This window comes from Dermochelys coriacea, chromosome 10 (assembly GCF_009764565.3).
Source record: "Dermochelys coriacea isolate rDerCor1 chromosome 10, rDerCor1.pri.v4, whole genome shotgun sequence".
NCBI classification, from domain to species: Eukaryota; Metazoa; Chordata; order Testudines; family Dermochelyidae; genus Dermochelys; species Dermochelys coriacea.
The window spans coordinates 77,699,616-77,717,077 of record NC_050077.1 but is presented as its reverse complement, the minus strand read 5'-3'; the positions used below and the strand labels follow the sequence as shown (position 1 = coordinate 77,717,077).

General features: G+C 45.0%; 1 protein-coding gene across 2 annotated transcripts in view; it reads left to right on the top strand.

Annotated features, from left to right (window-relative positions):
* ADAMTS17 (ADAM metallopeptidase with thrombospondin type 1 motif 17) overlaps positions 1-17,462 on the top strand; it is a 255,112-nt gene that overhangs the window by 137,675 nt on the left and 99,975 nt on the right. For both annotated transcript variants that reach the window (XM_038420717.2, XM_038420716.2), the window contains exons 12-14: positions 1,635-1,780; positions 9,188-9,354; positions 16,706-16,833. In XM_038420717.2, the coding sequence (XP_038276645.1) occupies positions 1,635-1,780; positions 9,188-9,354; positions 16,706-16,833 (441 nt within the window). The remainder of the gene's footprint in view (positions 1-1,634; positions 1,781-9,187; positions 9,355-16,705; positions 16,834-17,462) is intronic.

Sequence of the window (17,462 nt, the reverse complement as noted above, 5' to 3'; positions counted from 1 at the left end):
GAATTTTAGCCTGTGTGCTTTTGCTGAATACATTAGCTCCAAATGATTCTTAATTGTGTATACTTTACGTGGCTTGCTTAGCAGTATTTATTGTATTACATCCCAGATAGATCGAGAAAATGGACCAGATTCAGCCCTTAATTACATCCCAATGCAATCCTGTTGGAATCACTAAGGTTATATAGGAGTATAACTGAGTGATGATGATATATGTGCAGTAGGAACCATTGTAATGAAGGTGTTGTGTTTGGATACAATTTCTTGAACCCACTTTCTTCAGGGAGTGTAGATTAAGTCCTAGTACCTGAATGAAGTTCACAGCTGGTAAAGTGAGCAGATGACACAACAATCGGGGGAGAGATAAATGATGAAGAGGACAGATAAAGAGTGATCTTGGTAAATTGGGAGCAAGCAAACAATGCATTTTAATACAGCTAAGTGTAAGTGTATTCATGTAGGAACAGACTGTAGCTGATACACAATGGGGGACTGTATCCTGGGAAAAGCTAACTCTGAAAAAACATGTGGGGGTAGTGGTGGATAATCAGTTGATTATGAGCTCCCGTTCTGATGCTGCAGCCAAAAGGCCCAATGAGATCTTTGGATGCATAAACAGAAAAATCTCAAATAGGAGTATAGAAGCTATTTCATCTCTGTTTTTGGCACTAGTATGACAACAGCTGAAATACAGTGTCCCGTTCTGGTGTCCACAATTCAAGAAGGATGTTGATAAATTGGAGAGGGTTCAGAGAAGAACTACAAGGGTGATTAAAGGATTAGAAGACTTGCCTTAAACTGATAGACTTGAGCAGCTCTACCTAATTAGCCGAACAACAAGAAGGTTGAGGGATGACTTTATTATAGTCTATAAAGACTAATACTTAACAATGGGCTCTTCAGTCTAGCAGGTCTATAACCTGATCCAATGGCTGGAAGTTGAAGCTAGACCAAATTCAGACTGAAAATAAGGGGCGGCTAATTAACCATTAAGCAAAGGTCATGGTGGGTTCTCCATCACTGCCAATTTCCAAAACAAGATTGGATGTGTTTCTAAATGATCTGCTCTAGGAATTATTTTGAGGAAGTTCTGTGGCAGTGGTTCTCAATCTGTGGGCCGCTTGGAGCCCAATCAGCACACAGCTGCGGCCCATGTAATATCCTCAGGGCCATACATGTAGTATATATACTGTGTGGATGCAGCCCACATAACACACAGGGATCTGCATATGCGGCCCACAATGGCAAATAGGCTGAGAACCACTGTTCTATGGACTATTATATAAGAGGTCAGACTAAATGATCCAATCATCCCTGCTGGTCTTGGAATGTATTAATCTATGAATTACTTAGGTAATCGTCTGTGTTATTGTGCAAGTTACAACAGAGGGCTCCATCCTGCAGTCACTGTAAACCCTTTTGGTTTACATTGGTTGAAGACGAAGCTCAGTTTTCCACGTCTCTCCCTTTTTTCCAGCCGTAACCAAAACGTGTCCTGCTTTCCTTAGTTCTGAAGCTCCAAACACTTGCACACATGCGTGATTGTATGCTTGGGAATGCTCTTATTAACTCCATGCACAAGTGTCTGTAGGATCAGGGTCCTTTGCCTGAATTGTGCTAACATCATTGTGTTTCAGTGGTGCCGAGCTGGGGAATGCGTCAGTAAAACTCCCATTCCTGAGCACGTTGATGGAGACTGGAGCATGTGGAGTCAGTGGAGCATGTGCAGCAGGACATGTGGCACCGGTGCCCGATTCAGACAGCGGAAATGCGACAATCCCCCGTAAGTCGTCTTGTCCTCAGGATGCTTTAACGTGCAGTATGTTGGGAAATGTTGCTGCAAGCGTGGCAAAAAAGGATCAGGCATGGGGTGGGCAGCTAAACACCAGGGCAGTGGGAACCATCTCCGACCATGTCCCAAGTCAAACACAGACATAACATGAAATGAGATGCTGATTGGAATGAAAATGAAACTGTATTTCCTCTTGATCAGTGCACAGGCTGAGTCAGGGCTGAGCTGGTGTCCCAGCACCAGACTGTGCAGAGACCTCTCCACACAGACCAGGGTCTCTGCTGGGAGAGGAATGGAGATTGGATGGGATGAGGGGAGGGGCAAATATTTTCCCCCCATCTATAAAATGGTCATAGTGATACTTAGCCCCCTTTGTAAAGTGCTTTGAGATTTCTGAATGCAGGACTCAGACTGGGGGAGGGACAGATATTCATAATATGATGGTATGTGCTGCGTGGCTCCACTCAGTGGGGTTTGAATATCTCCATGGCTGGTCCTTGGGCTTGTCATCTCTTTGAATCAGGAAGATAAATAAGTGATGGTATCTCCTAAACACCAGCCACTTGTGGGACCAGAATGAATCATCATCTAGAGCAGTGTTTTCAATCTGTGGGTCGCAACCCAGTACTGGGTCATAACATGTCAGGCTCTGGGTCTCCTTGCTCTGGTCAGCACCACCAACCGGGACGTTAAAAGTCCTGTCAGCATGCTGCCCGGCTCAGGCAGGCTAGTGCCTACCTTTTCTGACTCCGCACTGTGCCCCGGAAGCAGCCAGCAGCAGGTCCAGCTCCTAAGCGGGAGGCCCATGGGGCTTCATGCCCTGCCCTTGCCCTGGGCACTGGCTCCGGCCAATGGGAGCTTGGTGCGGGGGCAGCGCCTGCGGGCAAGAGTCACGCGGAGACACTTGCGTGCCTCCGCCTAGGAGCCAGACCTGCTGCTGGCCACTTCCAGGGTGCAGCACAGTCCACGGTGCACCCTGGCTGCGCTGCTGACCGGGAGCTGCCAGAGGTAAATCCATGCCTGTGCCCCAATCCCCTGCCCCAGCCCTGAGCCCCCCCAACCTGGAACCCCTCATCCCTGGCCCCACTCCAGAGCCTGCACCCTCAGTCCAGAGCCCTGACTTCCTCCTGCACCCCAACTCCCTGCCCCACCCCTGAGCCCCCCAACCCAGAACTCCTCCCTGACCCCTCATTCCTGGGCCCACCCCAGAGCCCTGAGCTGCCCCCCAAAACTGGAGCCCTTCCTGCACTCCAAACCCCTCATCCCCAGCCCAGAGCCCTGACCCCCTTCCCCCAGCCCTGAGCCCCCCAAACCTGGAACCCCTTCCTGCACCCCAAACCCCTCATCCCTGGCCCCAGCCCAGAGCCCTGACCCCCTCCCGCACCCCAGCCCCCTTCCCCAGCCTAGAGCCCCTTCCCATACCCTGAATCCCTCATCCCCAGCTCCACTGGGTCGCGAGCATCAACAATTTTCTTCAACTGGGTCCCCAGAAAAAAAGTTTGAAAACGACTGATCTAGGGGATGTGGTGCAGATCTGTGACCCTCTCTCTCCTTACTTGTATGAGGCATAAAACAATGATTGCCATTTAAATGATCGCTGCCGGGTATCTGAATCATAACCCCTCACTGAGAGGAGTGGGGCAGTTGGCATAGCTATTGTTGAAAGCACTTTGCAGAGTCAATTCTGTTCACATGTTTGAGGGCTTCTTCACAACCAGGGCAGCTAGAGACTGATTTTTTTTTAATGAAACCTGAAATTGTGGAGAGCAAGACAATCACTTCAGAGCGAATGCTGAACTGTGATTGCATTTCTGTAAAGTCCAGGCTTGATTTTACTTGCTCCGTTTTTATTCTACAAGAGACCGATGTGACTTCTTTGTTATCAGCTGAAGCTGACTTGAAACTGTCCTTAACCATACTGCTGACCAAACCTAAATCCATTCATTATCTCACTCATTAAACTACAGGGTTTGCAGCCACCGAGATTGCATGTTGATTTTAAAATTCTTTTGCTCATATACATTCTTGGTGGGGAACACCCATGGGATCTTCTGTCACTTTATGTTCCTGGCTTCATCCCGTGGTCTTCTGCAGCTGGTTTATTCGCTGTCCAAAAATATTGGCTAGGAGGTGTGTGTGTGTGTGTGTGTGTGTGTGTGTGTGTGCACGCTCCTGCCAGCTGACATTTGAGCCAGTGGGGGACACAGTAGTTTTTAAACCAGTTGCTTTACTTGCTTGATTTGGCTTTTGACTTCTACAATTTGTGTGACTGTCTGCAGGAATTACCTACGACTGGTTGCATGGTAGGGCATTGTTACCCAGGCTGCACGTTCTAATTTTAGAGCTCTGCTGTCCTCCATTCTTGCCCAAAGCTTGGAGTGCCTTTGTGTGGAAGAGCAGGGGGATCAAAAACCAATGCTGAATTAGAGTCAGGGAGTGATCTTTACCTCTGCTCCAGCCCCTTTATGCCGCCTAAAAGGGTGGAGTGGCATAACTGAGTCCTAAAAGCCCCAGTTCCAGCTGTAGGAGAATTCTCTTGGTTCAGGTACTATGGAAGACCGCCATGAGGCTGGCCACCAAGGTCTGGTGTAGGTGTGTTGGGGGCTGGAGGGGCACGGCAGAATGGGTTCACAGCATACAGTGCTGAAGCCTGTATGGCAGTCCCACAGCCCGTATGACAGCCCTGCTATTGTAACTTTGACGGGCCCCTAAGGCTGTCTAAATTACACCTTGGGCCCCTTCAGCCCCTAGAGCAGCTGGACCCTCCCTTTCCCTGGCCAGTTAGAAGGGCTGCACAAAATCTGTCTGGAGAGGTGGAAATGTCATGGCTATAGTGTCACAAACTGTGATAAGCGTGGAAAGGGAAGCAATCAGCAAACGCATGAAAATAATTTGCAGAGAAGCAGGGAGGGATATGACTGTATGATCATCGCTGGGGTATTTTGTGGGGTTTTTTTGTTTTATTTTTTATGTTCAGCAGTGAAAACCCCCTGTGTGCATATGCCAATGGAGTTGTATTTTTAGAATCAGAGCATAATTCAGTTATATATAAAGGACATGAGTTTCTGAATTATATATACCTGGATACTGTATTTCCTACCTCCTCAGGAACACAAACCTCAGCACGTAAACAAATGTGGGTTCTGTCTAGCCCCATTATTGTGGTGTGTGAGCCCCCTATATAGACACATTTTTTTAGAACGAGTTCAGGTAGGAAGGTAGTTCCAGGTTATTAAACCAAACACAATGCTGTTTAACAGATACAAGATACAAAACAGATTTTCATTGCAGAACCTGCATTTTGTATGATTTGCCAACAGTATGTAGGTAAAACACATTAGTTCTGTATACGGGTAGATCAGACTAGATTAAATTAGACTAGGTAATCTTTGTGTTCTCAGTGACAAGTGTTACTATAGTAATATTTTTTTGAAAACAACAAGCCCCATTGTGGTTTGAATTTCACCTTTCTTAGCCTACTGATGTCTTGTAATGACCTGAGAAAGTTGTAAACCCAGACTAAAACTCCAAAGTGTTTTATTAGAGATGGGCTGAACTGACAAAATTTGGATCCAGATCCAGGTTTCATTCTCAAAGTTGATTTGTGGATCTAACCTGGCATCACTGTGATGTTACAGATAAGTCACCTTGCAGAGAGTCTATTTAGAAAGCAATCTTTAAAATATGCGTGTGTATGTACATTTTGTGTGTAGGATATAATTGTATATGTTGTATCCAAAATCAGGCCCTGAGCAATGTTCAGTTGGATATTCCTAACTCTCTAATTTTTGAAAAGGTGATTGGGCCTCATATATAAATATGAACACCATAAAGGGGGGTGGAATCTGGTGTTCTGTGTACATACGCAGATAGAATACGTGTATATCTGCACATACATATGATGTGATATTGGCACAATCCCTATATGAGCTTGCATGGAGAGAGAGATTTGCATATGTTAAAAACTGTACATTACATATACAATAAAATATATTTAATATTCATCCAAAACCAAAGCTCTCACCCGTGCTTTCCTCCCCTGATGCATGCTTTGGAGACGCCTGTTGATACAGGAGCCACTCCATTGTGTGAGGAACATTCATTTTATTCCATAATTAGAGGGGCAGGTCCATGCCGCCAGTTACATTCAGCCATACAGCAAGCTTGTCTTAGTCCCTAATTCTGCAAGGTGATAACCTCCCTCAACCCCCACTAAGTTAGTTTGGATTTGGGGAAGCCTAGGAGGTGCTCAGTACTTTAGTGGATCTAGTCCTTACTATATTATAATGCCCATAATAAGGGCTGCTGGCTTTAAATTCCTAGCAGTGAATTCATAAAAAAGTGTCTCACGTGTTAATGAAATCTTAAGATTAAAGCCAGAACCACTGTTAAGAGTACAGTAAATACATGTCCTGTCTGCAGCACCCAGTATATGTTTAAAGAATTTAAAGCTCCAGACACAAGTCTTCCCAGAACAATTCTGAGTCAGTCCGAGTGCATCTGCTCCCTCTCACATGTCCTGTGCTACAAAGCCATGAAACTATGGAATCGTTTCATAGCTGATCAGATCCAAATTTCAGCAGTCCACCTCCCAGGCATACAGAACACCACAGCCAATGTGTTCAGCAGACACTTCTCCCAGGATTATGAATGGGAGCTAGACACCTAAATTCTCCACAGCATATTCCTAAAATGGGGACTGCCCTAGGTGGATCTCTTTGCTATCTCCAGGAATAGGAAGTGTCCCCTTTTCAGTTCAAGAGCATCTCTGGGCCACCGCTCTTGAAGAGACACCTTCCTTCTATCTTGGAAAAAGGGTCTGTTCTATGTGTTTCTCCAACACCGCTGATATTAAGGGAGATTAACAAGATCGGACAGGACAGAGTCAGAATTATCGTTATAGTGCTGACCTGGCCGAGACAAGTTTGGTATCCTTACCTGCTTCACCTAGTTGTCCAACCGTTGTTTGAGTTCCCGATCATTCCTCATCTCCTGTCACAGGATGCTGGTCGGGTGCTTCATCCCAACCTAGCAGTTTTACACCTCAGGGCATGGCTCCTAGATGGTTTATGGGGTTACATTTCTCCTGCTTTTTGGAAGTACAACAGGTGTTACTGAATAGTACAAAGAGATCAATCTGCACTACTTACCTGCAGAAATGGAAAAGATTCTTCCATTGGCATTGTTGTCACTGCCTCCTGCTTGATCTGGTGCCACTCTCAATCATCCTGGATTATGTGTTGGATCTAAAGAAATTAGGGTTATCATTTAGTTTGATTAAGGTCCATTTGGCCACAATATCAGCCTTTCATCCTCCAGTAGAAGGATTCTCCATATTTGCTTATTTGGTATTGTCCGTGGTTATTAAGGGGTTGGAGATTCTCTGTCCACAGATGAGAAATCCTGCCCTGAACTGCAGCTTCAGCCTGGTACTCTTACCTTTATGATACCTCCATTTGAATGAATGGCAGCCTGTTTTCTGTTGCATTTATCCATAAAAATGGATTTTTTGGTCGACATCACATCAGCCTGTACCATTCGGGAGATTGGAGCCTTGGTGGCAGATTCCACCCCCCTTTATGGTGTTCTTTAAGAAAAACGTCTCTTTTCATCCCCACCCTAAATTTTTACCTAAGGCTCTATCAGAGTTCCACCTTAATCAATCCATTCATCAGTGTTTATCCCAAAGCCACATCATTCTCTACAGGAATCCTATTTACGTACCCTGGATGTTAGAAGAGAATTGGCCTCCTACTTAGATATAACCAAGCAGTTTAGGAAGTCACCTCAGTGTTTCGTTTCCTTTGTGGGAAGATCCACAGGGGTCCTTAATCTCTGTTCAAAGACTATCCAGAGGATATCTGGATGTATTATCACTTATGATGCTGAGGGCATTCATTTCCCCCCCGCCCAGCACGTTCAACTAGATAGCACATTCCCCAACTAGATCTCAGCAACATCTATGGCAGACCGCCAGATGCTTTTGAACAGACCCCAAAAATATTTTTATCTACTTATTGTTGGGTTTTCTATTATTTTCTCTGGAGTTTGGATCTTGACTATACCTTGACCAAGAAATTTGGATCTTGAAAAAAATAATCGACTAGCCCAATCTACAAAATTACAGTAGAATGTACCAGTATCTGAAATATGCAAGGCCGCTAAACGGGCTTCAGTACGTTCCTTTTCCAAACATTACGCTTTAATGCATGCTGTCAGATCTGAGATGGCACTCGATTCTGCTGTACTATCTTCAGTTCTGGACTCCATTCTGAAGCTCCCTCCTCCATCTGGGGATATTGCTCGGAAGTCACCTGAAGTGGAGCACCCATAGGGATGCTACTCTAAGGAGAAGAGGTTGATCACTCTGTGCAATAACTGCTGTTCTTCGAGCCGTGTCCCGCTATGGGTACTCCACTACCTGCCCTCTGATCCTTTTGCTTTAGGGCCTTCAGGGATGTTTGGCTGGAGAAGGAACTGAGGGCGGGCTCACCCGTAATATTTTTTTTTCAGTGATGAAATGGACATTAGAAAAGAATACTTTTATGCTGAAAATAAAAATTGTTATATTTGTTCCAGATGGGGGTGGGAGAATGGGGGGAAAATCTGTCCTGAGAAGTATGGGGATTGGGAAAAAAAATACAGAGAACTATTTGTTGTATTTCAGTGTATCTTCTCTTTGTGATCACATGGCATAGCACCATGCATACTGTTCTTGCTGTATATTTTTGATTCCCTGTTTCTCAAGGGGAAAAGTGCTTAAAAGAGAAAGAAATGATCCTTCAGAAAGGTTGTGATAAATGACTATATTATAATAAGAAATCCTCCTTTGTGTTTAAGATGTTTTATTTATTAAGGGCAGGTGGTAGAGAGGTGCCTCACAATTGTGGATATCCCTGTGAAGCATCACACTGAGGCATGGGCTAAGAATTGATTTGGGTATAGCTGATCATTCCCCCACCAACGAGCCCACCAGTCTACATGTGGGCTATTAATGACCACAATGGACTAGCACCTTGGTTTTACACCTCATCCAAAATACATACAGTATGGACAGCATTATATTTATGCCTACAGAGCACATATCTCCAAAGACCGTGCTTTAATCTGGTTTCCAAATGGCTGTTTCTGATGAGTCACTTGGATGTGCAGCATAGAGCTAAATTCTGTCTAAAGATGTGCTCTCAAAGCTTGTGTTGTCTTCAGTAGGAGCTACTTGAATATCTGAGGGCAGAATTTGGCCTACCATAAGTAAGTGTGCAGTTGGGATCTCTGAGGGGAATGGCACAATCTATTAGCTTAGATTAGTTGCCTTGGACAGAGAAAGATAAGCAACAATGTACCTGTGACTACCTGTGCCTCTCCCACTTGATAACTGGTCTGTCTTCCCCATTATAGCCCTGGGCCAGGAGGCAAGAACTGCCGGGGAGCCAGTGTGGAACACACAGTTTGTGAAAATTTACCCTGCCCTAAAGGAGTGCCTAGCTTCAGGGACCAGCAATGCCAGTCTCATGACAGATATACCAACAAGAAGAAAAGCCTCTTGACAGCTGTCATCATTGATGGTAAATTCACCAACTTTCTATATAGTTCCTCACCACTTTTTTCCTGTGGTTTTTCAGCCCTTCTCGATTGATCCTGCTGGCCCCCATTTGTCGGGGGAGATAGCTGTGGTGTAATCCCCAGAGGGTAGATCTGAAGGGCAGTTAAAGGGAATTCCTGATTCTTATGACCATCTTGTCTCCCTCGTTTTTAGCCTCTCAACAAGATCTGTTGGGCAGGCCAGTTCTACAGACATCCTTGGGATGTAACCACAGCACTTAAGAGACTGGGAGAGGTTATGGAACTAATTAAAAAGTCCCCATCTGAACAGGCAGGTACCATGGGAATTGGAACTTTCTGATCATTTTTAACATGTGGAAATAGAAGCAAAATCTGGAACTGAAAGCAAGGAGGAGGATTCACCTTGGGATGTTACTTGCATGATTCCTTGCCCACTTCAGCATGTTTGTACATCTACTTGTATTTAAATTTGTCATTATTCTGAAACAGTTTTCCTTGGCAAAGTCTTGATACGTGCTTGGGTGGACTTGAAAAGTCATTCTGAAATGATTAGGTTATATGAAAGATGAGATTCACTAAGCTGGTTTCTGGAGAAACAGGCCCCTTTTATCACCATCTGCTGATAAATGTACAAGACCACACTCGTGCGAGCTGATCCTCTCAAGGCCATACTGAAATGGTGCAGAGCAGGGTTTTTGATCAACACTGAGTGTATGTCTGTACTGCAGCTCGCGTAGACATAGATGTGCTAGTTTTGACCAAATTAGCGAGCTAAAAATAACAGGGGTAGCCTGAGCTCGCCCCCTCAGTACAGACCCATCTGAGACCTTGGGTATGTGCTTGGGTGGCTAGCCTGTGTCACAGCCACGCTGTTATTTATAGTGCACTAGTTTGATCAAAGCTAGTGTGCATAAATCTATCCAACCTGGAAATTACACCTTCAGCTGCTGTGTACCCTTACACATCTGACACCTTCTGTCCCCTTCAGACATTAGCATCCAACAAATCAGGTCTGATGCATGGTGCTCCAGCACTTAGAGGCACACAGTACTGCTTGCTGTGCCACCAGGAAAAGGGATGTTTGTGCCAAATTTGGCCTGTCCTGCCTAGAAAGCAATGCTGCTGAGCTGTTTCTATGATAGCAGTCCCGCAGCTGAGAGCCAGACCTGCCCCACAGCACAGCTGAGAGGACTGCAGTGGGTAGAAAAGGTTAACGCTGGACATCAGCTCACATATTTCAGTCTTGGCTCATTTCTCATCAAAGCCAACAACAGCAAACTTCCTTCATTTTATCCCAGCACATGAAGTTACTTATGCAAATAAGGTCTGCAGAAGTGTGCTGTATTATTCACTGTGGGCCACAATCAGCTCTGGTGTCAGCAGTTCCAAAGGAATTGCAAACATTTAGGCCAGGACTTAATTTGGGCCATAATGAATAATATAAAATTTCTACCCTTTATTTCTTTTGCATAAGTAAGAGATGCTCACACCCAGCCCCAATGCGGTTTGTTTGAAAATGATTACTCAGTTAGGCGGGAGTTTTCCAGTGACTCTAACTCAGTTAGATGCCCCAAAACAACTGAAATTCTATGGGATTTGGGCACCTAACTCCACTTGATGTTTTTGAAGGTCTCATCTGGACCCCCCATTTATTAATTGATTTTTAAAACCCTTTTCTAGCTGAAAGCTGCCTAATTATATTAACAGTGTCATGCATCAGAAACATATTGCAAGTCCCCTCTTCTCACAAAAGAAGGCAAGGAAAACACCATTGATGGGGCCGGGGGGGAGGGGGAGGAGAGACAGGTACTTCTGGGTATCACCACTTGAAAATCAGACCTGTGACTGCCCAGCCCAGCTATCAAGCAACCACCTAAGGAGGGCAGAGGTGATGGTGGATTGCAAACCCTCTAATCAGTAGGGGAATAGCACATGCTGTTCCAAAGCTGTACTGGCTAGTTGGAGTCCTGATCTTGCAGGAGGCGCAGATCTTCCTGAACAGCACCCAGCACTTTGCAGAATCGGGCCTTAGCTAGGGACTTTTAAGGTCAGGGATTATGGAAGAATTCTTCTTGAAGCGCATCCCCACATCTTTGAGTAAGAAGTGATTTTCTTCAGTAGTTTCTCTTATAACGACTTGTCTAACCTCGGTGCATCTTCTAGCCCTATCCTGGTTCTCCTATTCCTGCCCTTGAGAGTTTTTGTTTATTACCTACTCTCTCACCTTAATTCCTGTAGGTCCAAATCAAATGCCCATTAAAATCACTTGGATTCTCTAGTGGTCCTTGGATCAGGCCTGTAGTTTCTTTCCTTCAATTGCTCTTGGATTTGATGCTAAAACCATTCCTAAACAGGTAGGACATGTTCCAGTCCCCATTCCTTCTGCTCTCTCACTGCTGTTCAGTATCTTCCCCATTTCTATAATGTTTTCCATTGCTCAGGGCTGGATACAAATTCCCAGATATCACTCTGTCACTACCTAAAAGTTTCAGAGAAACATCTCCTTCCATCTGTACTTGTTAACTCCAGGGTCCCCTAGGAATTTTGCTTTGGTTTGTTACTGCTGGGCTGAAAGCTGTTCGCCCTCCAGGTATTCAGTTCCTGTTCCCAAGTCTTCCCTGTACAGGTTTAGACTGTCTGTCTCTCTCTGCCTTGCTCTCCTCTCTGTTTATTTTAGCTTTCTTCCTTTTTGCTGGCTGCAGTATGGCTCCTTGATGGCTCCTCCTCCCTTGTCTGCTAGTTTAATCTCTACCACCCCCACAAACAGAGCTCCCCATTGCTAGTGTATGCATGCCCTGTCTGTGCAGATGGAGCCCATCCCACTTTTATAGGCCTCGTTTGTTCCTAAAAACTAGCAAAAACACGACCTGCACTGCAGTACCAGTATAGCTAACAATTTGTTTGTAGACACCAATTTTTCAGACACTCATTCAGTTTTGAACCTTTTTGCCTTAGACCTAGTCCAGATAATGGTTCAACTATCACAGTCATTCAAAGAATTCAGCCCCAGAAGTACCTTTCTTCACCTGACTTCCTCTTGTAGTTTGGTTTGCAGATCTTCCTATTTAAATCCCTCTCAGTGGCTCTAGTAGGCTATTTCCTCAACCCCAGTTCCCTCCAGGAGCTTGTCCACCCTGATTATTATTATTTCGGGACCCAGGACGCTAGAAATATTGATCCAGCAGCCTTGGCTCTTTGCTTCGTTCTGCTCGGATACACGTACAACGTGCCTCCTTTAGTCTCTTGCAGAAGTGAGAACCTGCTTAACAATTTCACTGTGCAGTTTACCACCTTTCTTGGCCACCCACCACTTCCATTTCCCTCTTCCATCTAGAATAATCCAATTCCCATCAGCTACTCTGCAATATGCAGTCCAAAACCTTCTGCTCTTGGCCTGGTCTCTCTGCAAATGGCTCATCTGTGAATCTCCCATTCTCATGAGCGTTGTAGGCTGACGGGACGTTTTCTCTTAGAATTGGTCTTAGTTCTTAAGGTGCTTTAATGTACTGACATCACATATATGGTTGCTTCCTCTCTACTTCTTCACTGAGGAAGCTCCCCATCCAATGCTACGTACAAATCACAGGATTCCTTGCCGTTTTTACTCATGCCATGCTTAATGCACAGGGCCAAAGAAGTCTGTGGCGTAACTGTGTTGCTTTCAATGAAGTTACAGCAGAGATGAATGTGGCCCAAAGTCCTTCCTAATTTGTAGTTTAAAAAAGAAGCTGATGTGCAGAAGCAGTGAAAAAGCAGTTACAGTTGTCTGGACAGATTCCAAATTGCTTTCCAAGCCATAGAGACAGGAACTGGTTTTACCCTCAGTGGAGGCAACCAACTCCAGAGTGGAACCTAGCACTGGTTTACTTCAGGCATGGTGATATTGCAAAGCCGCTTAGGACAGAAAGTGAAGGAAAACAGCAAAACTTTGTGGAAAGAGCTGTGTTTTCTCGGTTGATCACAGGTGTTTGGTAATCATGGGTGTGACACACAGGAGCACTGGGGGAGAGACTGAACTTTATTTCCTGGCCTCAGTTAGCTGACATGGGTGCCAGTATCCACCAACTAACAGTTGCTGTTACAGTCAAATCCTCGGATTTATGTTTCCTATAACAGACAGCACCCTAGAACCCTGACGCAACCCAGATGCCATGCTGGGCTCTCCCTGATGCACCATAGATGCTGTGCTGGAGAACAGTTTGAACGCTATGCATAGGGGAAAATGTCACCCATTGAATCACTAACAGGACCTCCTGCAGAACCCTGGGGGAAGTGCTCTCATCTACAGGGCAGCCTGTCTCCCATTTGACTGGGGGTAATGGGATAACAGAAAAACTCTTGAGCTATTTGCACTGTTAGGTTTTTTTATATATATATTCAAAAAAACTTAACAGTGCAAATATATATTAAAAAAAAACCCTTGTTTTTCCTTCCGTGGAAGCAGCCGTCGTCCATAAACGGCTTAGAACATTTCACAAGCTCTTTTCAAGGAAGCAAAATAACAGATGCCGGGAGTAATTGCAGCCTATGAAATTGCAACTCGGCACTTCTCAAAGGTTCCTGAATAAAAAGGCTCTGTTGTGAAGGACTTCTGAGATATATAGTCCCTGTGCTTTGACTACCAACTTCACTGAAATCCATCATAACTACCCCGCTCGTAACTGTGCCATTGCCATCCTTTGTGAATTCCTTGGCTCTCATCACACAGTAACAGGAAGGGTGTGCTCTGTTTTTTGTTTGTTTTTTAAAGGGCCGCTGCTGCCTTTCAGGGATTCTGTTTCCATTGATGGAGTCAGCACCCCAGCTCTCCCCAAGAGGACAAGGACTTCTATTAGGGAGCATTTGCAGAATACTATTCATGATACTTGACCCATTTAGACCACATGATGAGCTAACATTTTTTATTCTCTTCTTGCCTTATTGCTGTAGGTGCCACATCAGTCTGGCTTTAGGAGCAGACAGAAATCAGCTAGGGCCCTTCTTTGGGCCAGCAGGGGCTGTGGGTGCTTTGGACGCCCCATGAAAAATCCCCTGCGTTTGAGAGCCCCTCTCTGACCTGCACTCCCAGAAGTGTTGGCAAACACCTGAGGGAGCTGCCTTCAGCAAGAGGGGAAGGATATTGCCATTCTTGGGCCTGATGGAAAATTAAGGAGGGAGGAGCTAAAAAAACAAAAGCTTCTCAGCTGATTTGAGCAAGGTTGGTTCTGCTTTACAAAGGTGCAGAGGAGTATATGCTCCGACCCTCTGCCTGGCGTACCTTAATATGCTATGGAGAGGACGGCTCATTTGAGCTAAGGCTGTGAATTAGAAATATCTCCCGCCACATGGTAGAGCAGGCACTCGGGGTTGTTCACAGCTGCGGGAGCAGAGGCTGTCCAGCAACAGCCAGACTGGCACTCCCTTATGCAGGCCAGTCCTTGTGCAGCTTTCGCAGAAAATGATATCAAAATCCTGCTATTGAGAAATTGATTTGATTTGAGAGGGTAGTGGGGGGGAAGGCAAGGGCTTTGAGCACTGATAGGACACACCTATGATAGGTGCACTTTGAGCACTGATAGGACACGCCTCCCCAAAGCAAGACAGCTGGGCAGGGCGCAAGTTGGCTTGGCATTCTTGGAGTGCTGACAGGTCTGGTTTAAGCATATAAAAAACTCCAAACCACGTTCTCCCGTGTCTTCTCTGGTTCCAAGCTTCCACATAGTGAAGGTTTCTTGAGCATTTGAAAAGGAGTACCGGTGGCACCTTAGAGACTAACAAATTTATTAGTCTCTAAATAAATTTGTTAGTCTCTAAGGTGCCACCGGTACTCCTTTTCTTTTTGCGAATACAGACTAACACGGCTGCTACTCTGAAAAAAGTTGAGCATTTGAATAGAGACAGACCTGAGCCAACCTCTAGCCAGCCCTGATTCTCTGTTGTGTTAGAACTCTGCTCAGACATACTAGAGAGATGGGCTGCAGAGAAGCAAGTTCTTGATTCAAGGGGAATTTAGAGCAGGAAGGGACCTATACAAATGGCCTTAGTGTATCAGAGAACCTGGCCTCCTGTCTCATAAATTGAACACTACCGAGCTCTGGGGAGGATGCAGACTTTGGTATAGGCCAATGCTGACATCAGAATGTCAGTAGGTTCTTTCTCTGGGTGTATCTGTGCTGCAGTCATAGGCTGTGATTGCAGCCTGAATTGATATACCCAGGCTAGCTTTAATCTAGCTAGCTCGGGTCCCAGAACAGTAAAACTATGGCAGCACAGGCTTCAGTACTGGCTGTACAAACCCACCCAGAACCCTAGATAATTACTTGTGAGCATAGACTGCGCTAAAGCTCACCCTGCAGCTTCCTTATTCCAGGATCCGAGCTAGCTAGATTAAACCTAGCTCGGGTGTGTCAGCTCGAGCTCCAGTCACACTAAGTGGTTGCAGTATAGACATACCCTTTGATACAGTCTGTGTGCAGCAGAGAGCAGGAATGAGTTCTGGAAATCAAAACATCTCACTCTGTTACTCTGACAATATTGCAAATACATACAGTGTGTTTCCCAAGAACCATGGCACCTGCTGTTAATTATATATTTTGAGCCTTTTAGTCCATTATTCGTCTAGTTCCACACAGTTCCTTCCAAAGTAAATGTCTAAATATACAATACAATATACTATTACTAGAATGGGCAAATAATGCAAGTATTTTCCAGCAATATATGTTTGCTTTCTAGCACGCTACTTTGCTGGCAGGAAAGCAAATTTTAGCAAATATTTGTGCAAAGTGAGTTTTAAATTTATGAACACAAATGTTCTCACTGGAAACGTGGCTTCAAGAGTTGCACTCAGTCAAGAAACAGAAACAAATCACGCGATCGATGTGTCCATTTAGAACTAGCTTGCACAGCTTGAATTTTGTAAATGAAATGTTTACAATGAGCTGCTTGTGCACATTCTAAAGACCAAAGATTGTTCATTGGAATTATGCAGGGAAAGCTAGAAGACAGAAAGAGAAGGAGAAATTTGTAAAGTTACTCATTCAGGTCTAAAATGACAAGTATTGCCACTGATTTAAGTGTCCCATACCTCTCGCTTTTTAACCCTTTCTGCATCTTCAGATAAACAGTGCATCTTGGAGTGGTAGAATGATGGGCTTGAATGGAAACAATGGGTCAAGCACCCTTAAAACTGAGACAGTTAGAATCCGAGCCCGCTTATAGTTATCGATAAATATGTACTTGTCTGTGTCGTTGTGTAGAGTCCATGTTACATGATTACTATATTCATGCATCTTGTTCCATCAGACATTCTGGTGCTCTGTCTAAATGCTGCTGTTACTGCTGAGTGAAGTTGCCGGTCTTGTGTATTTTTTTCAGATAAGCCATGTGAACTCTTCTGCTCTCCTCTGGGGAAGGAGTCCCCTGTGCTGGTGGCAGATCGGGTTCTTGATGGTACTCCATGTGGGCCTTATGAGACTGACCTCTGCGTACATGGCAAGTGCCAGGTGGAGTAACTTTCTATTGTTCATTTTCCAAGTATTTGTATTGTCCTGGGCTGCTGAGAGCTGTGTCGGTTGTTTACGATCAGACAGCGTCACTGAGGGTGGCTCTGAGACTGCCTGTGAAATAACTATGTGGTTCTGTTTCGCAAAAGCAACTGCAAGAGTTTCCTAGTCATGTGTTTTGTTTAAAGAGCTATGGTAAATTCCTGAGCTATAAGACCATGCCACTGAACAGCTGGAGATGTTTTAGGATGTGATCCCGTCTTGTCTCGTCATCAGATTGGTTGGGTTTGAAGGGACAGCTAGTGGGTCATCTCGTCTGTTTAACTCCTGCATTTTGGTTGCTCGCTGGAGGAATCCTATGTGCCACGTACGGGATTGAAATGGCCACTATCCTGTTGTATAGGTCTTATGTTATCGACATCACAACCCTTTTCAGCACTTCCATAAATACCAAGATGGGTTTACAAAGCAAATTGTTTATAAAGCCTCAGAAAATTGCAAGATAGACCCAGAGGCACTGGGCTGGAGCACGGCCCAGCTCAGCATGCTTCTGTGGAAGGAAACTGTGCTGAGTGCAGAAGGGCTGAGAGAAGCTATCCTCAGCCTCATCCTATGCTTTGGGGGCTGCT